The sequence below is a fragment of the Panthera pardus genome, unplaced genomic scaffold (genome assembly GCF_024362965.1).
Source record: "Panthera pardus isolate Hobbes unplaced genomic scaffold, ASM2436296v1 HiC_scaffold_7, whole genome shotgun sequence".
In the NCBI taxonomy this organism is placed as follows: Eukaryota; Metazoa; Chordata; class Mammalia; order Carnivora; family Felidae; genus Panthera; species Panthera pardus.
The window spans coordinates 45,389,309-45,417,145 of record NW_026527002.1 but is presented as its reverse complement, the minus strand read 5'-3'; the positions used below and the strand labels follow the sequence as shown (position 1 = coordinate 45,417,145).

General features: G+C 38.3%; 1 protein-coding gene across 6 annotated transcripts in view; it reads right to left on the bottom strand.

Annotated features, from left to right (window-relative positions):
- Window positions 1–27,837, bottom strand: part of VPS13B (vacuolar protein sorting 13 homolog B) — an 801,572-nt gene that overhangs the window by 58,836 nt on the left and 714,899 nt on the right. For all 6 annotated transcript variants that reach the window (XM_019468011.2, XM_019468006.2, XM_019468010.2 and 3 more), the window contains 2 exons: window positions 26,519–26,680; window positions 733–888 (listed from right to left, as the gene is read on the bottom strand). In XM_019468011.2, coding sequence (XP_019323556.2) covers window positions 733–888; window positions 26,519–26,680 — 318 coding nt within the window. The remainder of the gene's footprint in view (window positions 1–732; window positions 889–26,518; window positions 26,681–27,837) is intronic.

The following is a 27,837-nucleotide window of genomic DNA, read 5'->3' as shown; positions in this document are numbered from 1 at the left end:
ATACTTCCTTTTTTTCTTTCTACTCTTGTCATATGTGCCATGCTTGAAAAACATCTTTTAAAAACCACATTTTCACATCTTAAGAACACAAAAAAAGTGTCAGATACTTTTTTTCCCCTTTGCAGTCTTAGAACTTCAAAAACAGCCAAAAGGAAGTTTTATAAAATACGTAAAAATATGTGCTGAGAGCTGAGGTTTTATATGCCAAGAGTTAGACTGTAGTGAATTTTTACTGCAGTTAATATTAACTCCTAGGAAAAGAAAGCTTGCTGGAGACCCCGGCCCACTCTGTCATGAGAGGTATCACAACACTTTCTCAAAGATTACCCTTACATGTATGAGAACCAACTCCTGGTTATCTACCTTTGGATTATCCAGAGTCCCCAACACCCTGTCCTTCTTCTCCTTCTTAATAAAGGCCTTTTGGCCATTTCACAGCTCATTAGCACCTCTACCAGAAGGTAGGTGGTGACAGAGAGAAGAGGTGAAACTAAAATCAGTAAATTTTACTGCTCGTTAGCAGCTCTTGTAAAAGATGTGAGACAAAGGGTTTGAAGCCATCATCATCCTCAGGATCATCAAGAAACTTGTGCACAGTAGTAGTAGGCAGAACTAGACATACCACTGGGATTTTGTTTTATTATTTAATTATTTTCATTTCTTTAAGTTTCCCTTCCACTAATTACATCAAATAATTAAGAGCTGTCTGGGCCATGAACACAAGGAACTTACCTGCTTTTGCACTCCATTGAGTTGCTGAACCTTGATGATGAGTGAAGCAGTTCGACCCTTGTACTGAATAGTCCTAATAAAAGTCCCGGCATGGTCCACACTGAAGGGCTCTGACCAGCGCCAGTTGCCCCAGCCTTCAATACAGATGTGTAACAGCTGGAGAGAAAAACAATAATCATCATAATGCCAAAAGTGCCAACAAAAATCTAGTCCTAAAATGAAAGTCTCGTTGCTGGAAAACCTTCCTATTTGTAATATTTAGCATCTGTTTTCTTTCTAACCTGCATTATTCATCCACTTCCAGCTTATTCAACCAGGCTAAGAATAGCAAATATGCCACAGAGAGTCAATGTGGTTTTCCAGATCACATTTTGAACCTTCTTAAAAATAATTGTCCTATCAAACGGTAAAAGGCCTGTTGAACATTTGAGAAAAGACCATTTCAATCATCTGGAGGACAAGAAGGTTGAAATGTAAGATCAAAGAACATTGGTCTTGGCTGATAGTTTATTCCTTCTTATGGCTAGACAGTAATTAAAGCAAAATTTCATTTGTGGCATTATTTTTGACCCTAAATTGCCATTCTTTATTTTTGCTTTTGATGAAGAACAAAATGGCAATTTGAGGAAGCAGTTCATTCAATATACTGTTTTTATGAGATCACATATATCAAATTAGAACTACCTTCAACATTTTTAAAGTATGAGAAAATGTCTTTGTTCTATTTTTTTTCTAGTGTGTATTTGTTGTCAGTTTTACCAAATGAGTCTCCTGATTCATTCATATTTATTCATTCACATTCATATTTATTCATATAGTACTGCCACTTTTGGTAATATTTAGATTTCTTTCATGATCATCAAATATTTTCTATTTCTACTCCTACTTACTAAATGCGGCTAAGAAAATCAGTTTAACTGAACAAGTATTCCAAAACAATATAATAATTACTGCTTCTTTAGGATACAATGAAGATAAACAATGTTCTATACAATTACTAAGGATAAGGAAATACAACTGACATTCTAGGAAAAACATTTATATGACATAAAAACTCACTATTTTCTTTCATCTCATACATGATTTTTTATTAAAAATCTTTAATGTTTTATTTTTTGAGAGAGAGAGAGAGACTATGAATGAGTAGGGGATGGGCAGAGAGAGAGGGAGACACAGAATCTGAAGCAGGCTCCAGGCTCTGAGCTGTCAGCACAGGCCCAACGTGGGGCTTGAACTCACGAGCTACGAGATCATGACCTCAGCTGATGTCGGACACTTAACCAACTGAGCCACCCAGGTGCCCCAATATATATAATTCTTTAAAAGAATGAACCCAAGGCTAATCATATGAAACATTTTCCAAACTAACAGAACGAATAAAACTTTAAAAATATTGTATAAAAGCTATCATAATAGACCCTTAAAATGAATACATTAATAAGAATTTACATGGGAATTATTATAACAAAAGCTTTTTGATGGAAAGATTATTTTTTAGTTTCAGCATTAGAAGGATCCTTAGAAAGTGCTTAAATTAAAAAATTTCCCAAGGTACTAGTTATCAGAATATGATTTTGGTGGAAAGTTAAGGGAGGGTTTTTTCTTTTTTTTTTTTTGGTCTTTAAGTACCTTACTAAAATATTTTTTAAAAACCTCCTAACTCATCTCCCTCCTTTTAATATGGTCCCACTCCAGCTCTTCCTCCATACAACTGCCAGTGACCCTGTGAAATCAAGAAGCTACCATTCAGATGATTTCTAAAGAAGAAAGCTAACAGCTCAAAGAAAGCAAGAAAGCAAGAAAACAAGAAAGCAAGAAAGCAAGAAAGCAAGAAAACAAGCAAGCAAGCAAGAAAGAAAGAAAGAAAAAGAGAAAGAAAGACAAAGAAAGAAAAGAAAAAAAAAAAGAAAAGGAAAGAAAAGAAAAGAAAAAAGAAAAGAAAAAAAAATCCTGGACGGCAAATACCTTTAGGGAAAATTTGGTCTTACATACACTCTACAACATAAAAGTACCAGAGTTATCTTTGATCTTTAAATATTAGTTACAGAGAGAAAAAAAGAAAAACAATAGTGGTGTTTGGAACCATTTCAGTTTTTTTGTAGCACCAATTGGGAATAAGAGCTCAGGGCACACACAAAACTAAAAGAAACAAGAGAGTTGTTTTCTTTGGAGAGACTAGTAGCTGGAAATGACAAAAAAATAATGAGGCAAGGTACTTAAGGTCAAGCTTGACGATATTTTTCCTGAAAATTCCACAGCCTCTGAAGAGAGGCTTAATGTACACAATGTAATTTTAATTGGAGAGTGTTCACATTTGCATATGAGCTCAGTTTTAGGTAGCCGCTCACTCTGTCTACACAGCTTTTACTGAGTGTCACCAAGGAATATGCTGTCAGGTTTCGCTTGGCAGCTATTTGTTCTCAAAATGTTGGTGCAGATATTTTCTTTGAATTATGAGAATCCAGATACGTTTGGATTTAATTCACACAGAAAAGCTGGGTGGGGGAAAACATAACAGCTCTCCCCATATGCATCACCAGTAGAATATTTGTAATGTTTGGTCTGCTGTTAAAAACATCTAAATAGCTATTAAACACATATACTTTATTAAGAAAGAAATTACATTCCTAAGAGAGAAAATCTACAAAAAGGAAATGAGAAGGCCCAGCACTATTTTGGTCCTCCTTCCCATGAGGGACTGATCCAGACACGAGACAGCCGTTCTGAGTGAGACTCCTGGGCATCAGGTGAGTGGGGCGTGTTCTGTTCTTTTTGAACCAAATGATTAAATTTCACTGCTATAGGTACTGAACTCTCCGTTTAATAATAAATACTCATAGGTCAATTTTTATTTCTATACTGAAGGAACAATAAACCAGGCATAAAAATTTGCAATCTGTGTTCGACTACTTGATCCTAATAACATTTCATTTGATCATTCACCCAATGCATTTTTTTTTAACTTGGTTACTATAAGGAAGGTGATATGCTAGCCCCTATGGAGGAAGTAAGGAGGACGAGCTGTGTTCTTTGTCCTGCGAAAAGCTTATGATCTTATAGGTAAAATAAAGCATGCACAAACAAATAACAGGAAGCATTAGGGGAGGAACAAAATGGTACAGGAATCTAGAGAAAGGAGGGCTTGCTCTAGGCTGCTATGATAAGGAGAACCTCATGGAGCAGTTGGGTCTCAGAGTTACCACAGGATTTCAACTGGCAAAGATGAAGGTTCCTTTCTGGGCCAAAGGGACAATGTGAGATGTGAAAGTCAGAAGGTATGCTTGGGGGCAAAATAATAGTCTTGACTGGCTAGAGCAAAGGGAACATGAAAAACAGGAGTGAGGCACAAGGTCGGAGAGGCAGATGTAGATTGCAGCTAGCACTGATGTACTAAGTGAGGAATTTGTGCTTTATTGAAGAATGAGCCTTTTGAATGAAGCCTTCTGTATAGGGGAGCAGTGTGTTGAAAGAAGGGTAAGAGTGGAGTGTGGAGGTAGGAGGGCAATGGTCAGGAGGAGAGGCAAGGTGGGCCAGAAACATGAAAACCTGAGAAAGATGAAGCAACGGCCTTAGCAAAAAAATCACTATCCTTTATGGCCTGGAGCCCATGGTATTTTTATGTTCTCTTATCAACTTGGAAATTTTCTTTCCCCTCTTTCCTATTACATTTCCCTTACTGACTCACTTCCCCTACCATCTTTTCTATTCAGGCTTTTCATTCTTTTTGGCCTACTTAGCTAGTGTCTAATACTTTCCATTGGGGAAGAAGTCAAAATAGGAACAATTCTTGTTTAAACTTCTCAATGGGAACTGCAACTAAGCAATAAGGCAGGTTGTACAGTGGCCACACTTGTTGGAAGGTCCCAAGAGACTACATTTTCTTTTCATCCAGCAGACCCTGCCCCCACTCCTTCCCAGGGCTGTACTGGCAGCCAGACTAAATTCATAGTTTTTCCACTGAAGACCTCAAATGGGAGCATATACAGCCTTCTGTTCATTTTTTTTTCAATACAAAATAAAAATTAAAACTGAATTACTGATCAGGGGTTTGGGGTCAGCTCTCAGGACCACCCACAGTAACCTCCAAAGGGAGAATTCCTGAATCAGTTACAGAGGAAAGAAAAACAGGATGAAATATAGGAACAGAGGGTACACCAAGGAAGGGAAAGAAAAGGGCAAGACGAAATTTTAAAAATTATATCTTAAATATAAATGAAGGTACTGGATACTTGTCTGTGAACTTTATTCATTTTATTTTATTTTATTTTATTTTATTTTATTTTAATTTTTACTTATTTATTTTAGAGAGAGAGAGAGCAAGTGGAGAGAGGGGCAGGGGCAGAGGCAAAGAGAATCTTAAGTAGGCTCCATGCTCAGTGTGGACCCTGATGCGGGGCTTAATCCCATGACCTTGGGATCATGACCTGAGCCAAAATCAAGAGTCAGATGCTCAACCAAATGAGCCACCCAGGCACCCCTCACGACTCATTTTAAAACTGTTATTGAGATAATTTCTACCTAAGACAAAAAATTTGTCTTCAGATTCACTTATACTTTTTTTTGCATTTTATAGTAATATACTGTACAGTAATATGTAATATTCTAAAAAGAAACTGAAAATCGAAAATAACTTCAAAAATTTTCCCAATCCATTATATTCTTTGTAGAAATTTTAGGAGTTCTAAAAAATTAACATTCAATCCAAGTGAAATAAACCTTTCAATATATGTATACATTAATACATATATTAAAGCTTAGACATCATGTATATTTTTTAAACTTCTAAACTTATCACTATATCCCAAGAGCCTAGTGCACAGTAGGCATTCAATAGATATTTAATAAATGAGTGGGGATTATTGAAAAATAACCCAAAATAGACATTAAAAATTTTTAGTGGTGATACTTGTGTACAAAATATCATAAAATTGAGTATTAAATCAAAATGTTTAGAAATTCCTATTTTTTAATTTTTCCTTTTGTCTATACATTTTTAAACATTTTAATTCCAGTGTAGTTAACATACGGTGTTATATTTGTTTCAGGCATACAATATAGTGATTCAACAAGTCTGTGTATTATTTGGTGCTCACCAAGATAAGTACACTCTTAAAAACTTCCTATTTTTTGAATGACCTTTCAACACAGGAGATTTGCCTTATGTGGATAACGATACTAGATTAAACTACAAATCAATATAACCCCTCAGATCCATAATTCAGATACTGCAATATTGATATTAAAGCATAAAGTAGATCTCAGATGATATAGTGAACATTATGAGTGCAAATTAAGTTATTTTTTAAAATTCTTGTCTATCTAAAATAATATCTGGAAAGCTACAGATCAAATAACAGAGATCAAAGTTTAAGTGCTTGTTTGAAACGTACAAGTAGAACTGATAGTATATTTCACACCAATAAAATAACCTCACAATAAATTGAAATATGCTGCTCGTTATTGTTTTTTAAGGCAGTTAAATTTCAGGAGGTTCAGAGTATCTGACATAATGCTAAAAAACCAAGTGGAAAAATTTCTAGATAATGGCTAATGCTTGGTGTCACCCTGATTCAATACTGGAAATCTCAGCACTCTATACACTCTTTTACATTTATTTATAGAACACAATCTCACAAGTAAGGAATGAGGAAAGCGGAAATAAATCATATTGATTTATTTTCTAGTGGATAACTTGGACTCTTTGATGCAGTGCATTTTGGAAGAAAAAGGAAAAAGAAAAAGAAAGCTTTCCAAATCGATAGTCCAGGAGGTGATATAACGGAGGCTCCACTGTCTTCACACAAGTGTTGGGTAGTTTGCTCTTCCATAAAATATGAGTGCTTGTAGGTTTTCCCTCATGAATGAACTCAAAGAAAGCCACAAACACTGTGTAATCAGCCTAAAACAGCCCTTTACAAAAAAGGGAAACCTGGCATACTCACAAAATGTCCATTAGAATATAGGTTGCAGTGGGAGGGAAATCCTCGTCAAAAATCTTAGTTTTAGATACGGACTCATCAATTCTACATAGGAATTTATCATAAGGTAGTAATTATTCATATGTGCAAAGATTAACCTAGATGTAATTTATTCCAGTATTGCTTTAATAATGAAAATTATGCATTAGTAGGAAATTGATCAAATAAAATATCGTAAAAACAATAAAAGCTAACATTTGTTAGACACATACTATGTACCAAGCACTGGGTTAAGTGCTTTTTATAGATTTGCTCACTTATTCCTTAAAATAATCTTACAAAGTAGATACTTCTGTTTCATTTTACAGACGAAAAGCAAACTGAGTTCCAGAGACGCTGAATAGCTGCTCAGGGCCACAGTGCTGGGGAGGGCAAGGGACAAGATTTGAACTCAGGTACGTTTACTCAGAGTAAGGTGTGCTTAACCATACCTATATTGTAGAATCCTCTCAAGCTGCTGAAGAAAAAAAACACAGCATGCAAACACATTAGCACTATTAGTTAGCAACAGATTAACTGAAAAAAAGCACATTACAAAAAGATACTTGCAATATACATTCTGGTTTTGTAAAATGAAGAAAAAGTATATATGCCTATTTCTAGGGGAGAAAATGGCTAGAAATATGCCAGAATGCTAACTGTGGTTATCTTGGGGTTGTGGGATTATGTGTTTTAAGTTTTCCTTTGTGTGCTTTGTGTGCTCTTATGTAATTTCCAAATTTCATACTATAAATATGTATTATTTTGCAATCAGATAAACATTAATGTTATTAAAAAAGAAAAATGTCTAATAGAAAGCATACAGGGCCTGCATTTTAAGGACTAAGAAATGACATATTTCTATTTTAAAAACTCAAATTCAGCTTCCTGCGTGAAATCTCCCCGTCTGTCCTAGGCAGTATCGCAGCTTTCCCATTTGCACTGCCGGCACTTTGCTAAAAGGGTGACATGGTGTTCGGCTCATCTCTGTAGCCTCAGAGTTCCTCCCATAGGGTCTGGCTTGCTCTCGTACTTATTCAGATGATCCTTGGAGCAGTTTAATGTACTTATTTGAGCTTTATTTCCTAGAGCAATAGGTTTTTGGGTTTTTTTTTTTTCAGTTTAGCAAATATTTTTAGGATCTACATCTATTAAATGTTTACCATAAGCCAATGAACTGTACTACACATGGTGGATATAGAGAGGAATGAGACGCATTACGTGCACTGAAAATTCTCACAATATAGTGGAAGAAACAGATATTTAACAAGAAAAATTATGCTGCACAATTTTATGAGAGGAAGGAAAAGCTGTTGTAGGACTCCAGGGGTATTCTGCTGGAGAGTTAAAAGACTGACCGGAGGACATATTTAGTTACCCAAAGAAATAACATGAAAAAAGACATGCTGAAGTAGAGTAAATAAAAGATAAACAGGACTATCATTTCTGATAAACAAAAGCAGGCGACAGCCTCACTCGGAGTGGCTCTTTCTGTACAAAATTAATGTCTACAAGGCACACTGCATTACGAACAAGGACAAGTCATAAAAGTAGCAAGCTATAGCTTCAAACCATTTGTGCAAACAACTTCTTGTCATATTCTTGTCAATGTAATTTGGAAAATTAACTTTATAGTATGAACTCATCAGCTTACATTCCTCTAATAGCTTTGGTCCTAACCCGAATAGAACCACTGAGTTTTGATCCTGGAAAGGAAAGAGTCCTACGAGAATAAAAACCATTGGTTTAGGAGGCCAGATCTTGCTCTCGTGCAGCCAAGAGGCATATTTGTAGGTTCTGCGGGACAAGGAGACATGAGGGTTGGGAAGTCCTGCCCATGAGAGAGTGGTACAGAAAGGGAGGCCGAAGAGGCAGTGAACTGTTAGGTCACAACTGCCACTTTTCCTCAGGGCATCAGTCATCAGGCAACAGCAGGGACTAAAGCCACAGAGTCACTGATATAAAGTAACCGACAGTTCCTTGGGCTGTTTGATATCATGCTATTCACTGTCTCCCTAGTCTTTCTGTGTCTATACAGAGATAGGAGCTCCCAGGGAAAAACAGATTGTAGCAGTACTCCACTGTATTTTAGGAGAGGTCATCACAAGACAAACATTATGGAGGAAGAAAGAGTCAGGAAAAACAAACAACAAAAACAGCTGTGAACAAGGGAAATTGTAGTTTCTCATAAATTTTGACAATTTGAAGTATCAGAGAAGCATGAAAAGATGCAGGAGAAGCTGTTACCTCTGTATGTAGGACATGCCAACTAGAAAATGGGAAGTGAGACAGGAATATACTTAATCACTCTGGCTTGTTGCTGGGAGTGAGAAGAGAAAGTTCACCATTCCTTGAGTGATAACACAGTCTAACCAAGGACAATCCATAGACTATAATCACCAACAGTGAAAATAAGCCATGAGACCTGTGAAAAAATACTACAAAGGAAACAGAATATCATCTTAAAAAGTGAGGGGAAGAAGACACTAGTTACCATAAACACCCTGCTGCAGAATTTAGGGAAAAAAAAAATCAGGACAGTTTTTGGTTTTCTTTAAACTGTTAAAAAATACATGATTTCTGGAAAACTGTAGAAAACCACTGAGAGGAAAGAACAGTCTGGTATGAGGGTAAAATGAATATGATATAAAAAGGAGATTAGATAAAACAATAAATGCAAGGAGGGGCGCCTGGGTGGCTCAGTCGGTTAAGTGGCTGACTTCAGCTTAGGTCATGATCTCGCGGTTCGTGGGTTCGAGCCCCGCATCGAGCTTTGTGCTGACAGCTCAGAGACTGGAGCCTGCTTTGGATTCTGTGTCTCCCTCTCTCTCTCTGCCCCTCCCCTGCCTGTGCTCTGTCTCTCTCTAAAATAAATAAACAACAACAACAAAAAATAAATGCAAGGAAACTAAAAAATGCATTTATAGAGTAACAATCTACACTGATGGAAGTAGAGCAAGTATGAATAACTACTAGGGAAGAAAAATTTGAAAACCTTTACGGTTATACACAAATCAAAAGGACAAATACATAAAGGAATAGGAGAGAAAATGTCACAGCTACGAAAGAAAAACAAAATATACCTAATTAATATAAAGAAGACATGTCTATCACATATTGTATTGATAAGTCTTCATAGCTTTAAAACAGTGCATTGTGCCCTTCTATCACACAGTTTGAGTTTCCGTGGGTCATGTGTCAGGTGTCACACATCTCTAGCAAACATTAAGGCTTAATCCGTGTTTCGACATATCTATAATCAAGCCATAGAATCTTATTAAAATTAAAAGAGATTCATATTTTGTAAGCATCTATAAACAAATCTAAATTCAAAAATTTATTTACAGTTTTTCACTGTTCAGACATCAGTCTTTGTTCTGTTTCTGGCTAAAATTTATATACTTAGAGAAAAATAAGTTAAAAAAGAAGAGTAGGATGAATAGTTATGATACATTTGACATATTCATTGTCTACAAAACAATGGGATGCTTAATGTGTATTCTCTGCTAAAAAATGGTCTAAATCTAGGGGCACCTGGGTGGCTCAGTCAATTAAGTGACCAACTTCAGCTCAGGTAATGAATTCTCAGTTTGTGGGTTAGAGCCCTGTATCAGGCTCTGTGCTGACAGCTCAGAGCCTGAAGCCTGCTTCAGATTCTGTGTCTCCTTCTCTCTGTGCCCCTGCCCCGCTCACACTGTGTCTCTCAAAAATGAATAAACGTTAAAAAAAATTATTAAAAAAATGATCTAAATCTAAATTATCTAAATTAGGGAAAATAATATACTTGAAAAATTTTGCAAAAAGATTTCATGAGCAAATTCTCTCATATATTAAAAAAATAATTTATGCATAAATTTTGGGGACATATTAATCATGAAATAAGATATAAATACGTACAGTAAAAAAAGTATGAAATGATATACAGGCTTGTTTTGAAGAGGTTATTTCAGGAGCAGCTGGGTGGCTCAGTCGGTTAATCACGCGACTCTTGGTTTTGGCTCGGGTCATGATCTCACGGTTTCATATGCTTGAACCCCGGGTCGGGCTCTGCACTGGCAGCACAGAGCCTGCTTGTGATTCTCTCTCTCCCTCTCTCTCTGTCCTTCCCCCACTTGCGCTGTTTCCACCTCTCTCAAAATAAATAAGTAAACTTAAAAAAAAAAAAGGTCATTTCAGCATTACACATATCTATTGTTTTCATGTTTCTAAAGGGTGTGGACTTTTTGATATTTAAATGATATGTGACTGAAAAAAACCATGATACTAATGGCTGCCTTACGTCCAGAACTGTGTGACAGTCTTTGAGACTGTTTACCCCTGATACTACTACCAAGGGTTGAAAAGTAAAAATTCAGAAAAATGTGATATGTAGGTGTACGTGGGAGTACAGAAAAGGATGGTTTATTCATAAAATATGAAGTTCATATTTTCTTTTACAGTAACTCAATAAAATAAATAGAAACTTTAATTGCTTAATTGAGTTGCACCAACAGCCAGGAGATTTTGGTGCTCTGTAGACACACTCCTTCGACAGAATGAAAGTCGATGGTTGCCATGCTCTTGGTTGGACCCAACTCTTCAGTGGAAGAGAAAAGAGTATGTTGGATAGAAATAATAAAGAATAATTTAGGTGAGCTGAGAAATGGAAGCCAATGAGAAAAGACACTAGAGATACTGTTTAACAGCCATTCAGGTTTGGAGAGATATTTTGAGTCTGTGAGCCAAACAGTTTTGTTTGTTTGAAAATCAATTTTGACTTAATACAAATATAAACAATAGAGAAACCTAACCAAGGTTTGAATAAAAACTTTCTTTTAAATTGTTCTCAAATACAACATTCATCATTCAGCAAAATTTACATTAATGTAAAACAGAAGACATGCCAACATGTATCCTAAGACAAGATAAAATAGTTTTATGAAATCCTCATTTTTAATCATTATGGCAATTTAGGCAATTATAATTGCTATCCCTAATTTTTAATTAGAAAAAAAAAGAAGTCAACAGATGGATATAAAAGAAATCCAAAGTTTTTATAGTTATTTATTTTCATTTAACTAAACTGCCTTGCCATACTAAGAAAACATTTTTGTAAAGGTTAAATAAAGTATTTCATGGCAACCGCTGCTTCTCAGTGCCTGTATAACAAGAAACATGAGCCAAAGTTGTGCAAGTTGGTTTTCTTTCCCAGTAAGGGAATGTGGTATCTAAGACCTTGTCCTAACTCATTTTATCCCCAAGTGTAAGTCAAGCAAGTCAAATATGAACTAATGCCTGAAGGGAAGTCCCTGACTCCAAAAGTATGGATTATTTCACATTTATCTTAAAATCTGCTCTCAGAGTTCTTAAAATTCACTAACTTGGCAAGTCAGGAATTATCATGAGAAATGAAATAATTTCATAACTATGAAGTCATCCAACATTCCATGCATCTGACACTCATTGGGCTTGGCCATGTCTTGGGCATTATTCTGACCTTTAGATAATAAGCTCTTCAATATCCTGTTCAGTATGGAAATAATTAAAGAGTGCCACAGTATAATAGGTATGCCATTGTCTTTAACAGAGTTAATGCTTTTGGTACAGGCTTGTGCTAATAGGTTATGATTAGACACAATCACATTATGTATGCTGAAATCTTTATAACATTCTTAATCAGTATTTCCCATTACTTAAAAATGGCAAAATACCATGCTTTAATGGTCCAGCTGCATTCCCTTTCTCCAAGTACTCTGTATTAAAATTCACATTTAAAATTAGTTCAGTAAAGGACCTTTATGTTTAGACATCAAGAATTCACATTTCCAGAGCACGGGCTTGTGAAAAGCCTTTTGAGTGTCTTGTAAAAAGCTTAAGGAATCTTCAGTACATTTTTCTCCAAAGCTATATTTCAATATCTAAAATTTATTGCCAGAGGAGGGACAGAGAGACCATTAGCAGCACCAGCAGTCATTCCTCTGGGTGCTTCACAGCTGAAATAATCCCCAGTTGTTCTCTTTCATGCAGGCGTATAGGAAACTCCAGAAATCAGCCCTGGGACTGAATAAAGTGCTCTATCACAATCCTATCTTTGCCATTTCTGGTGAAAGACTTTAAAAGTCTTAACTAGGTCATATTGCAAATGATTTTTACAAAGAAGCTTTGAAATATACAGGAGTAAGAAAACTCAGTCCCAAACTTCTCCCTCTCATTTAGAGTAAATGCATTTCCCAATAGAAAATGGAGAAATTCTAAATATGCTCTAGCTACTAGATATTTAACGACCAAAACTGTTAGGGCCCCATTTACCTCTACTGGTGACCTCAGAAGGCCCTCTAAGCTTCCTTAGAGAATGTAAGTCTTCTGGAATCTCTCATGAAACTGAAATATTTTGAGAGAAAGGTGAAGGGACAGAGCCTACAGTCTACTATTTTGTCATTTCAATTACTGCTTTAAGACTGAAATAAAAATGCAGTCGATGGTGACTGGACGGTAGGTTCTGGGTACTCAAATGGAGTCAGTGTTTACAGAAAATTTTGGATTAAAATCCTTGCCAGATGGTCCCAAGAAGTGTTTACCTCACTGTTGATTTTAGCTATCTTAATGTCAGCAACAGTAAAAAGAAGCCTGTTACTGCCACTGGGGAGCAAAGGCATACAATCCTTCCTTTCCACATGGAATTGCTAGTTGCAGACAGCTGTGCCCTACCCAACAAGGGTGATACTGTAGGTTTCTGTGAATCTACTTCCATGGCTAGAGAAGGAGATAATGTGTGGCACAGTTGACGTGAAGTGATTTACCCTAAATAGGTAATATTTGGTAACATATAATGTACTTTTGGTTTATGACAAACCAGTTAAGAATTTTTCACAGTTAACTGAGAAGAGTTGGGGGTGCCTGGCTGGCTCAGTCGGTAAATCATGCAACTCTTGATCTCAGGGTTGTGAGCTCGAGACCCATGTATGGTGTAGAGTTCACTTAAAATAAAATTAAAAAAAATAATAATTGGGAAGAGTTGGACATGCACGTGGACCTGAAAGGTGCTCTCGTTTGGAGTATGTGGTGAATCCCCTCTTGCACGGCTCTCCTAATTCCGTCAGAATTTTCACTAGAGGCCAACGGGAAGTCACAGGGGAGGAGGTGTGGGAGACCAGGAACACTCTTAATTGAAAGTCCAACTTCATTGACAGTATACAGAACCATACATTTTGAGACTGGAGGACCTCTTTTTGTATGCCCGTACAGTATACACAAAATATCCAATCTGATGCAAAAAGCACTACTTATAATTTTCATATTGTTAAAACAATTAAGCTTTTAAGTTTATGTTCTTGAGAAATGTAAGAAATGTTATAAGTAAGTAAAAACCCTTATTCAGTGAACGTTTACCAAATGCCTAATATGAGCAGGCTACAGGATTAGATGCTGTGGAAAATTACTTTTATAAAGCCTCCTGTTCTCTTTTTCTCTTTTTACTTTCATCAAAACCTCATCTACATTCACACTCATCCTCATTCTCTCCTGTCTCAAAATAGGAGGAGGCTTTTGTGCTAAGTCACATGTGGCCGCAAATTTTCTCAGCAACTCGCAGTAAGAGGTAAAACCTAGGTCCTTATTCTTTGGACGTGGCCTAAACCTGTGACTTGCTCTGCCTATCAGTGTGGCAGGAGATTGTGCATGAGCTCTGAGCTTAGGCTCAACAGGCTTTGCAGTTTCTGCTCTTGCTTTCCTGTCTGGGCGAGGCTCCCGGGGCGGTCACGTGGAAGAGATCCAAGAGTGCCCTGGCCAATAGCCTGCCAACTACCACACATGTAGGTGAGGCCATCTTGGACCAGCAGGCCCCAGGTGGCCTACCAGCTGATGGCAGCCTCACAAGTGAGCCCTGCAGACACCGGCAGAGGACCCTCCTGAGTGCATCTAGATTTCTGACCGACAGACTCATGAGCTAATAAGGTTTTTTAAGCTACTAAGCCTTGGGGTGCTTTGTTAAGCAGCAATAGATATGATATAAACCTCCTCCCATCTGGAGGATTCTTTCCTCTTCTTCCCTTCTAAGCTTTTATGCCACTAATCATTTTTCCTCTTCTGCATATAAATCTCTTCTATTTATTTCTTCTCATATATAACATGTTTAAGGTTTCTTCCATTTAAAACCCACGTTTTACCCTGCAGCTTTCTCTAGCTAACACCCAATCAAGATTAAAAAAAAAAAACTTTTTTTATGCTGATTCTTTCCATTTCCTCACCTTCTGTTCATTTTCAACCCACTTCAATTTGGCTTCAATCCCTATTTTGCCATGAAAATGCTTTCCTTGAGTCATCAATGACCTCTCAATTGCCAAATACAACAGTCTCTTCAGTTCTTGTCTCATTCAATTTCCACCATAAGGCATCTGAGAATTCTGTACCTCCAGATATTCTTTCTTAGTTTTTACAACACTGTATGTCCTAGTTTTCCTGTTATGTCTTAGTTTTCCTCTTCTTATTATTCTTTTTCAATGGATCCCATTCCTCAGCCTAACCCCCCCAATTCTACTATTATTCCTTATGGCAGCCCACCTCCAAGATCACTCCACTGATCCTTGTCTCCTGTTACTTGTGCCTTTGTGTAGCTCTCTCCTACGCTAAATAGGGCTAGTCTGTGTAACCACTAGGATATCACAGAAATGACAATGAATGACTTCTGAGCTTAGGTCATGAAATACACTATGGCTTCTATCTTGTTCTATCTTGGATAACCTGATCTGGGGGAAGCCAGCGGCTATGTCATGAGAATACTCAACCAACTCTATGGAGAGATCCTTGTAGCAAAAAGCCAAGTCTTCTTGTCAAGAGCCATGAGAGTGAGCCATTTTGGAAATGGATCCTCCAGCTCAGTCAAGCCTTTAGATGACTATAGTTTCAGCTGATGTCTTGACTACAGCCTTCTCAGAGACTCTTAGCTACAACTACCACTCCCAAAATTCTTGGCTAATGGAATGGAGGTAAAAAAATATTTGTTATTTTATCTACTCAAGTTTTGGGATAATTTATTAAACAGCAAAATGCAACTAATATAGATTTTGGTATCTCCAAGTGGAGTGCTATTATAACAAAAGCCTAAAAATGCAAGGGGCTTTGGAGCAGGCAAATGGGTAGAAACTGGAAGGACTTGAGAAGAGTGTTGATGAATATCTGAGATACTTCAAAGATATTTTTTTTTTTTTCGTTTTTTATTTATTTTTGGGACAGAGAGAGACAGAGCATGAACGGGGGAGGGGCAGAGAGAGAGGGAGACACAGAATCGGAAACAGGCTCCAGGCTCCGAGCCATCAGCCCAGAGCCCGACGCGGGGCTCGAACTCACGGACCGCGAGATCGTGACCTGGCTGAAGTCGGACGCTTAACCGACTGCGCCACCCAGGCGCCCCGACTTCAAAGATATTTTTAGTAGCTACTTCAAGGCCATAGAGAGGCTGTCAGTGAGGATGTGAGGAAAACGTTGGTGGATGATGGAGGAAAGGGAATCTTTGTTATGTAGTGGCAGAGAGAGTTTAGCAACACTACAACCTGCAGTGACAGGGAAAGTAGAAATGTGCCCACTCAGGGTGTGTGGGTGGCTCAGTCAGTTAAGCATTTTACTCTTGACTTTGGTTCAGGTCAGGATCTCATGGTTTGTGACACTGAACCCTGTGTCAGGCTCTGCACTGACAGTGTGGAGCCTGCTTGGCATTCTTTCTCAAAAAAAAAAAAAAAAAAAAAAAAAAAAGAAAGAAAAGAAATGTGCCTAATCAACTATGTGACCTAGCTAAGGAGTTTTCTGGGAAGTGTTGAAGTACCTTCTGGCTTCTATCTGTTGCTTATATTAAAGTCTGAGAGGGGTGACAGAAGCGTAAGGAAGAACTGTTAGATGAACGGGAGCCATGACTGCCGAGTTTTGAACATTTCTAGCCTTCTCGAAGGCAAATGATGCTAAATTCAAGAAATGGTTTCTAGGCAAAGATAAAATCCAGGACATGACCAGGAAAGCTGGCTTTAGGGATGAAGCTAAGGATGTGGCTATAAAATCCTTTGTTAGGATCTCAGAAAAACCTAAACTGGTGTTTCAGCAAACTATTCAAACAACAGGGCTTCTAAGACACTTAGGGGTGATGTCCCTCAGCGGTGTCACCAAATTCCAAAGCAGAGAAGGAATTATCTTGAAGAGATACATGATTTTGTCTACTGTAGCAAACCTCAGCAAGATTAATAAGAGACCCACAAAGTTGTTTACCGAATTGTATTGGAAGAAACACGGCCAATTTAGACTGAAAGAGATGAAGACAGTGCAAAATGGTAAAGAGGCCTGTGATTCTTCACAATTCTGATAGAAAGCAGGCTGAGAAAACTTTGAAGTGCAAACAAAGGTTACTTTTCATGGAAAGGGATGGATGACTCAGAGCTTTAGCCAAGAGTCCAAAGCCATGAGCCATGGACAATCATTCCTGAGCAGGAGTATGAACGATTACTAATTGAGAAACTTCTGAGTTACTGGTTGGATATTAGAATTTCTATGCACCAGGAACTTTGATGGGACTCCATTTTTCTTCTTTTATGAATGGAGTGTCCATAGTAGTCAGCCTGTGCCCGTACCATTGTTCTGCAGCAAGAGGTAACTAACAAAGTCCTCTTCTGTTAGCACTGTCTCCTTGGGCATGCTTATCTATTCCCACTGCTACCTAGGCACTGGTGATAGACCCAATTTTTACCTCCAGGCCAGAATATTCTCCTGAGTTCCTGACCCTTATATTCAATTTGCCTACTCTACATGGTCACTTGGATGTCTTGTTAGAATGGGGAAAGGGAAGGAAAGGAACCTTTGGTTATAGAGAACTGAGTTTGTAATTTACTAGTCACTCTATAATATTTCATGGGATAGTCACAAAAATCTCTTGATTTTGCAGAAGAGGAAGCTGAGGCTCCAGGGAATTAAGAAACTTTTCCAGTCTGATATAGCTAACAAACCTTAGGAGTGAAATCCAGGCATTTATAGCTTCAAATCTGTGTTTCTTCTAATAGATCATCCTTTCTGCCCTTCCAAGGAATTCAAAACTCAATGTGTCCAAAATGGATTTTAGAATCACTGTGTCGTGCTCTCATACCCTATTCCATCCTCTGTACCCTCAGTTCCTGTCTTCTTTCTACTCAGTTCCCTGTCTTGGCCCAACAGCAATACTACCAACTTGTCCCCTAAGTCTGAAGCCTCAGAGTCAAACTTGGCCCTTCCCTTTCATGACCAATAACCAAATCCTGGTGACTGTAACTCCCAAATAGCTTCCAAACAGATCACTTCCCGTGTAAACCTTCTCCTAGCACTTTAAAGATTTTGTTCCACTGTCTTCTAGCCTCTGGGATATCTAAAGAGAAGTTCATTGTTACTGTTTCCCTTACAGTTTTCCTCCAGCTAATCTTCAAGATTTTCTCTTTATCTTTGGTTTTTAATAGTTTATTTATGAGGTGCATGAGTGTGAGTTTCTTTGAAATGTCTGGAGTTTTCTGAGCTTCTTTGGTCTGCAAATTTCTATCTTTCGGAAAACTTAGGACATTTTTAGATATTATTTTTTTCTTTTTCTTTCTGTGGTCCTGGGCTCTCACTTTCCTTGCATCCTTGGATTGCAATTCCTCATTTGTTAGACCTTTTGAAATTGTCCCACAGGTCCCTGCAGTTCTACTCATTTTGTTTGAAATGTTCTCTCTCTCTCTCTTTCAGGCTGGATCATTTCTACTGATCTTCAAGTTTACTGACGTTTTTCTGTCATGTTGTATTATATTTCTATCACTGAATGACAAATTGCCACAAATGTAGCGGCTTAGAAGAACATACATTTACCACCACTCTGTCTGTGGGTCAGGGTTCCAAGCAGAGAAGAATTCGTTTCCAAGTGCACTCAGGTTGTTGGCAGAATCTACTCCCCTGTGGCTACTGGATGAGGGCTCTGACTTACTAACAACTGGGACTGGCAACCACCTGTAGGTCGTGGAGGCTTTCCGCAGCTCCCTGCCCCATGGCCTCCTCAAAGGCAGGGACGACATGACAGTTTGCTTCTTTCAAGGCCAGCAGGAGCATATGTGTGTCTCTCTCTCTCCCCACAAAAGGGTCCAGTCCCTATTTTAGGGCTTTTATCTGATTAAATCATGTCCACACAAAGCTCTCTTTTGATTAATTAAAAATCAACTAATTTGGGACCTTAATTAATCTGTAAAATTACTTCACCTTTGCTATAGTTGCTTTAAAGTCTAGGTCTGGTAATTCTAACCTCTAGGTCACCGTAGTGTTGGCATCTGTTAACTATTTTTCTCTTGATATTGAACTGCATTTTCTTTCTTTTTTTGAGATTCCTGAGATCTGCCAAATAATGTTGGTTTATATTTTGGATACTGTAAATGTTCTGTGGTGGAGACTCTGGATTTTCTTATAATTGCTCCACAGTTTAAAGGTTTTTGATTTTAAAAGTAATCAATCTGAAAACTCTCACACCTGGGCAAGTGGCAGCTCAGATTAGTCCAGTTCTTTAAGCCCTGGGTACGGGCTGCTTTCAGTCTTCCCCATGCACATGTGGTTCAGCAGTCAGCTGACAGATGAGCCAAATTATCTTCCCACTTTCTGGCATTCCCCTTTCCAAAGGTTTCCTCCTCACTCCCTAGCAGCCTTGGTGGCCTGAGCTCTTTCCCCTGGTACCTTGAGCCAGAGAGATGATGGGCTACCCCTGTAATGAACCAACTGCAGTTGCCTTCAAGGCAAAGCAACAAAAAATAGGCAATTCACTCTGCAGATCACTTGCTCTCGTTTTGAATACCCTCCAAAATCTGCCTGCCTTTGTTCAGTTTCCAGAGGTAGTAGCATTCGTGTTTTGCTCAGAATTTACAACTATTATTCACAGAAGGATGAGTTTGATAAACATTCACACCAAGCTATGACTTCTCCTCTGTCTTGGCTCAGTGCCTATCACCTCTGTCACTGCTGGGGTCTGCAGCAAGGTCCACAGTACTCTCAGTTCGCATTCTCAATCTCCTCCAGGCTATCTTTTCAACCACACCACAGGGATCTTTCCAAGATGCAACTGTGATCCTGTGATCCTTCTAGTTAAAGCCCTCAAGTAGGCAAAAGTTGCCCATCACATACAGGTGTATCTCCTCAAAATGGATTGCCAAGCTCTTCAGAACATAATTTCTCCAAACGGGGGTGTACTGAAGCTGGCTCTACTTTGTTTGTGAAAAAGAATTTCTGAACATTCAGGAATTTTGTGAGCTGGTCATTACAGCACTGATAGCTTAAGATCCACTGTGCTGGGAATATTCACAACCTTCAAATTAGTCAGCCCTACATATGGGGCTTCCCCATCAGCACCAAAGAGCCCATTTACCAACACACATCTCTTCAGTGGGGCACACAATTTCCACGCCTGAGTTATTCTGAACAAAAGCCGAATTCCCTGGAACATGATGTGCTAGTTATATATACATACCTATCTCCCTGGTTCTGCCTCGTTTGTTTCCCCACTATTGTTCACAGGGCCAACGTCTACTCAACCTTCAAACCCAGCCTCTGTGGAAAGCCAACTCTGACCTCTTCCAATAGGTACTTTCTCCTGCCTTTGTGTCACCACTGCCACAAGACAGCATCAAAGCTGGTTAATGTAGCTAACCAGCCCTCATGGGGCCCTCTCGCAGTCTCACACATATACTCTACACCGCAGTCAAATCAGCCCGGTTGTCCTTCCGCGCCATGTTGTGTCATGCTGCTGCGGCTTTCACACATGCTGATTCCTTTATCTGGAACACCACCACCGCCCTCACTTCACTGCCTAACTAACTCTAACTTCAACACGAAAATTCAATACAAATATGCCTTCCGCCAGGAAGCCTTGCCAGATTCTCATCCTCATGTGAGATCTGTAAACATTTTCTTTTGAATTCCCTTGAAGACACTGTCCATATCCAGAAGCAATGGACTGTATTTTCTGAATCCCTCATTTTACTTCCTTATGGCTATTGTTTTAATTCATTTACCCATCATTTCTTCCCGTCTTGGGCTAGCTCAAAATATCCTGATAGATACTGATTGTGGCTATAGAAATTTGCTTGCTTTTCTGACTCCCTCATTAGAGAGTAAGTTCTTTACAAAAAGGAACATGTTTAATTACACACAATAGGTCACAACAAATTAACATTTATTGATTAAAAATGAATGGGAGGGAAGGAGACTAAATCAGCAGCTAGATAGAAATAATGGCAGACAGGAGGGCTTGTGAGTGACCGAGTGGATGCCAGATAATTTGGATATTTAATAGATAATGGAGATAATTGAAGTGGGACAAAGCTGTAATTAAGAGAACATTTAAGAGAAACTTGGAATCATTCATTTGAGAATAAAGATAATTGTTATTGATAAATCACTGCACTTGCCACTCTTCTGTTAGTGTTTGAAATTCCTTTTAGTTTATGTATAACTTTTTCAGGGTTTCTACTCTCTGCTTTAATAATCTATATCCCTCACTGTATTTTATTATCTCTTTTTTTAATGTTCATTTACTTATTTTGAGAGAAAGAGAGCATGGGTGAGTTAGAGGAGGGGCAGAGAGCGAGAGAGGAGAGAGAGTTCCAAGCAGGCTCCATGCTGTCACCTTAGGGCCTGATGCGAGGCTCAATCTCACAAACTGCAAGATGGTGACCTGAGCCGAAATCAAGGGTTGGATGCTTAAGTGAGTCACCTAGGCACCCCTATATCCCTCATTTAAAAAAGTTGAGACCTATATAAAAAATGTAATAAATTGGAAAATATCACCTTAATCTACCACTCAGATGCAACCACTGGCAACATTTTGACATATTTCCTTCCAGTATTTTCTGTGCATTTGTTCTTATATTGCTAAGATCATACTACATATATAGAAATTTATGTTCTGTTTATTGACTGATAGGATATGATAGCACTTCCTCTTTCTTTGTTAAAAGTTGAAGGCCCCATAATTGTTTATTATACAAATATATTAGCTTTCACTCAACTATTGTCTTAAAAGTAAATATTCTGGTTTTTAATTTTTTTGATACTGTAAATAAAATTGTGATAAACATTTGTGTGTGTGTGTGTGTGTAAGCCTTCATTTTAATCTGGATTATTTCTTGAGAGTAGATTACTAGTAGGGGATTTACTCCGTCGAAGGTTATGACCATTTTAATAGCTTGTCTGCTTCTTATCAAATTGCTTTCTAGAAAGGAAGTATTAATTTCATTTGCACCTTCTGAACAAACTTCAACATGCATGCCATGTGCCATATAATAGCTGAGGCAAACAGCTGAAAAATTTATCACTTTAAACAGTTTTGCTAACAGAATATTTCCTTGTCTCCCTAAGTGTGCTTTTCAATTTTTAAAACTGAGTGTGACAACAAGGAACATACTCTTTCTTTATATGTGTATGCATATGCATTATAGAAATGGACATGGAAAGAATGGTAAGTGACTAAGAATTACAGTCTAGTTAATGAAATTGACAAGTGGCTGGACTTTCCATAAGATAGGTGGACACTCAAAACCTATTACTTTCCCTTTAGACAGGAGGAAAATGGTAAGATCTCACTCTAAAATATTTTTATATACAAACAGTGAACTGGAGAACTTTCTCTCTATACAGGCCCCGAAGAAGTCAAATAAACACATTTTACTATTACGTAGGGAGTACAGGTTGATTATACGTGTTAGATTTAAACAATTACCTGTAATTTCTCAATTTCAGAAACATTTTGCCAAGTTTTCAAGTGATAGAAATAGTATTTAGGTCAGAGTGAAACAACTGAATATCAAAGCCTTAGTGTGTGGAGTTTTGTCAACTGAGAGACATTAAAGCAGGGCTGGCAAACCATGGCTTGTGGGCCAAATGTGGTGCATTGCCTATTTTTGTACAGCCTGTGAGCTAAAAATGGTTTTTACATTTTTAAATGGTCAGAAAAAAATAGAAGAATACAATTTCGTGATGTGTGAAAATTATTGAAATTTAAATTTCATAGTCTATAAATGAAGTTTTATTGGAACACAGCCACAGTCTTTCATCATGGCTGCTTTTGTGCAGAGCGGAACAGCTGTTAGAGAGACACGAAGGCCCTGAAAGCTGAAAATATGTACTACCAGGCCCTACACAGAGAAAGTTTGCCAATCTCTGCCTTGGAGTAATACAGGGTTTCTATTTTCTTCACTAAATCTGCCTGCTTTAATGAGTTTGTCCCAGATGTTCTGCTGCTCTTCAAAAGTCAATTCTGAACCTTGTTATAGTTTGCATTTTAAAATATCTGCTATTTTTCATGAGCTTATGAAACTTTCTATCGTGCCCATTTTGGAGCAATAGCCCATTTTCACCTAGAGAGATGGCTTGATTACTAAATTAAGTCCCTGGTAGTTGGAATTTTGCAATTCTAAAAAATGCCTCATCTATAAATTATGCATGTTTTGAGGGTAAAAGCAAATGCAATTCCTTACACACAAGGTAGAGGTACATCTATTTCAAGTTTAATTAGCCAACAGTGCTCTCTATTAACCAGGAAAGGAAGTTAACTTGAACAGTCTATACACAAATCCTACTGGTTGACAGGTGTCCCTATATTCAGTTTGGCTACATTACACAAAGCTTCTCTTGACTCTAAGCTGCCCATATTCTGGGGAAAGGGTCCATAAACTCACACCTACAGTCCTTAGATTCAACTTCATATAATGGGAAGCACTTTTTTGAAGACCGATCTCTTGCTGGTTATTGTTCTCATCCAACTTGATCTAAGTCTACTGAATTGGGATATTTAAGGGCCCTTTGTGGTGGCATATAGGATTGTGCAGCTGAATATGCTCAACTATTCCCTAGGAATTAGTTTTGTCCTTCCTGTGTTTGTTTAGGCAAGCAACTGTTGCGGGATATCCAGCATTTTAAGTTATTCTGCCTCAGAGCATGTGTTAGAAACTATAAGGAGAGTTTACAACTTTTCAGTTTTAAAGTCAGCTTTGGATTTCTGGAATTGGTTGTGTCCATGTTTCTTCCCATCCTGTTGGGACTTACTGTTGTTAGCAACCTCCTGTGTGGTTCTAAGATATGCTGACCTCTTTGAAACCTTTCCAGGTGTCATTGCCACTTTCTTGATCTCTGGAATATAAGCTACATTGTTTAGTGGAGTTAAGTTCTATGAACTTTGGAAATCCTCCCTGAGACTATGAATTGACTAACACCCAAGGTAGCATAAACATGTAGACACAAATGTTCCTAAAACCAAGCCTGCTGGGCAATGCAGGATATGACGTGGAGTCTGGAAAAAGGAACAGTTTGCTCACTTGCAAGTCTATGACTACCTCCAGGTGCAGTTTGAAGCTAAATGGCTAGTTTTGCTGATCCTCAGATGTAACCTCTCATTAGAACACAACAGAATTTGCAATTGTGGATATAAGGAATTCCACGAAGACCCTCTGGGCCCATTAAGACTTCTGGCTTCAGAGGGTCCTAAAACATACTTCCTGCAACCTACGGAGCTTTGTAAGGAGACATTGTTGTTGTTGTTTTTTAACAAAGTTGATCTAAGTTTTAGCCTGAAGATTATAATGACTGTAGCTCAGTAAAATTTGTATTCAGAGGATGCAGTTACATATTAAAAAGGAAAAAAAAACGTTTTAATAGATATTTGTCTTATTTCCAGTTGGTCATAAAAAGGTTCTTATTGTTTTTGGTAATACCCTTAAGACTTTGCAAGGGATTTACTTGGACTAAGAATCCCATATTAGTCTAGCTGTAAATGTGGAGTATTAGACTAGCGATTTCTCAGCCTATCTCTTGAAACCTCACAGCTTGGCTATGCTAGAAGACAAATCATGCAGCCCAAACCGAGGGCTGGACAATGTTGTAGAAATAACACTATATGGCGAATCAAAAGATACGGGATACAGTCCCAACCAGACGACAGCTTAACATTTCTCTGTCGCCTTATCTATAACATACGCATAAAAAATAATACAAACCACACATGGATATTGTGAAAACAAAACTAGTAACAAATATGAAAAGACCTTGAAAACATGCAAAAGGATATAAATAGGAAGGTGTAGGGCTGGCAGACACCGCATGTCTCTTAACATGAAGACTCCTGTTCGTCCACACCCCTGAGCCAGCTGCTCTTATGATCACCCTTCTTATCCTGGCTCCAGTATCTGGGAATCTTGAGGGTCACCAAGGACCATGGTGGTCTGTGCATCTTACAACAGACTGGGAGGGGAGGTAAGCTTCCTCCACTTTGCTTTCTGTGGGCTGAGGCCTGAGCCTGTGTGGGCGTAGGTGCGGTGGCCACAGGTGCAGGGCAGGGCTGTGCCTTCCCAGAGGTTTCTCCTGTCCCTACCAGCTCACTGATGAAAATGCAACTACTGTGGAAACTTTAAAAATACCTAAAAGGCTATACAACAATTCTTAACATGGGTTGTCTCAGAGTCGTTGGGATTATGGGTGGTTTTGGTTTTGTCCACATATCTGTATGTTCTCCCCTTTGCAATTAGTTAATAAAAAAGCCCAAAAAAGATATTTTTAAACAAACAAACAAACAAACAAACTGGCCTTTAGGTTACCAAGGGCAAACAAATAAACAATAACTCTAACCTGGAAGTTTCTTGAGAGAAACATGAGAAAACAAGGGTATGCTATTCACTTTAAAAACAGGAGTACAACATTCACCTCATCCGGGAAATTTTTGTTAAGAATTTCTATTAAAAAAGGATTTATGTGGTTTTTAAATTAAATAAATATTCTTAAATAAGACTGTAATTTAGCTACCTTTCCAAAATTTGTACTAGTAGTGTGACAATAATGAAAGAGCAATAAGAAATCAGAATCTAGCTACTGGGAGGAAAAAAAGAGAAAGAAAAAAGAAAGAAAAAAAGAAAGAAAGAAAAAAAAAAAAGCAAGAGGAACCCTGAGGGCATAACATATTGTGAAGCTGGTCTATAGACCAGATGGGAAAACTTGTTCTCTAATCTAATGACTTTCTTTTAATCACAAGCAGTAGTTTCCTTATTACCCAGAGTTTTAGAAATACATTATTCCTGAGATGACTTCCTAGGATTTCTTTTACTCATTTAAGACCACATCTTTGTATTTAATTCATCCTCATATTATCCCTGCAGGGCATATCCCTCTAATTATTCCCATCTAAACTGACAGGAAAATGGAATTATACTACTTGGAAAACAGACATCCTTTGGTATGTCTTTTCTCAGTGCCCCCGTGGTCACAGGTTGTAAGCTGTCCTTGGAGGGCAAGGACTGTGACTTCCCTGTCTTTGAATTCCCAGGGCCCAGTACAAGCCTGGCAGAGAATGTACACAGTAAAAATAGGAATAAATGCATAAATAATGATAGGCAACATGTAATGCTTATAGTATCTCAAGTACTATTCTAGTGCCTTTATGCACAGCAACTCATTTAGTCCTTCCAACCCTATAGAACAGGTACTATCATCGTTCCCATCTTATGTATGAAAAAACTGAGGCACAGAAAGTAAAGCAAGGTGACGCAGAGCCAGGATCAAAGCCTGTGAACTCTGGCTCCAGAGTCCAACCTCATCATCACCACACCATGCTGCAACCACCCCCCCGCCCCCACCTGTGCTGAACAGGAGAATGTCCCCTTCCAAGAGAAGCATGGTTGCGCTGTGCTCCCATCTCTAAACCTTTCTGGGTTTGTGTCAGATGCGGCTACACCGTGTGGTTCCTTGGGAGACTTTGAAAGAGAAATAACTGGACACAGGCACACACATGCAGAATAAATGAATCCCCAGCCTTAACAATTGCTGTGCTTGCAGGGCTGTTTCTCAGATACCTGTGGGGATTTGTGAGAGCGCCAGCTGTACTGGTGACTACGGAGACTCGCCAGCAGAATATTTTCATCAGTATCCACCTGGCCAAACCGCAGTGTCTCCTGTGTGTCATTACAGATCACAAAATGGCTGAAGACCAACTCCTCTACCTCAGGGCATTTGTTCTGAAAGAAAAAGAATACGAAAGCCAACGTGCATCAGATTAATTGCAAGATGTTTGGCAGCTGTCTGCCCGGTGGCGATTGTTACAACACAGAAACACTAAAAGATCTGTTGTCATTAGCTCTGGTATACAAAGTATTCTATACTTCCAGGATAAGCACAAAAAATACCTTAAAGAGATCTTAAATGTTCCAAGAATATGTTTTGATTTATACTCCTGCAAAATAAATCATACACACAGAAGAGTAAAAGAACAATGAGATCCCTCAAACTTTTAACATTTTAAAACGAATTAACATGCTACAAAGAATGCTGTACTGAGTAGTGCACGTTTTTGAGCAGAGTACTGGAGGCTAGAATTACCATGTTCCTGGCCTTCTAAACTCGACAATCAAGACCAATTACCAAAGCCACAGTTTGTACCCTACAGAAAGCAAGGATCATTTAGGTAATACATCCCCAGATCCCTTAAGGGGGAGGGTGGATGTGTGTGTGCAAATCTGCTCAGGGAGAGATGTAAATAAAACCATAACTTTCCTTCCATTGTTAAAAGGCTGAACACACAAAACAGATCAACTCCAGAGTCCGTGTAAGCCAAGCTGCAGTTTTCAAGAGCAATCACGTTAGTTGAAAAACAGTTGTTGGTGTCTGTTTCAGCTAATAGTCATCAATCAGCTCACGTCTTCCATTAATCTGCTGAGGCTCAACAAATTAGTAATATGTTCCTGTGTTGACACCTTCCCTCTCAACTTAATGGTGTCTCCACTGGTTGCTGTTATATCAAAAGATGGGCAGAGTGACGGAGCATTTCTGTGCTTACTCTTTTATCACTCTGCTTAGGTTATGGCTTAAAAAACAATAAACATACTTTTGGCAAATGAAAAGAATAGTTGGATAGATGCTCAAGTTGAGAATGCAAGAAAAAAATCTTAATTAGCCCATCAATTTGTGGACAGTGGGAGCTAATGGTCATAGATGTTTCCCCAGTTGGCTCCTATTTCCTGGTTGTGGAGTTAAATGTCACAATGTCACACTTGGTCATTTGCCATTTTCCCAAGGGGAGAGAGAGTCAAAGGGGACACATTACTCATGAACGTAGTGATTTAAGTGATTATGAGACCTAGAGCCAAGGAGTCTAAGGATGAAAGTAACTGGAATC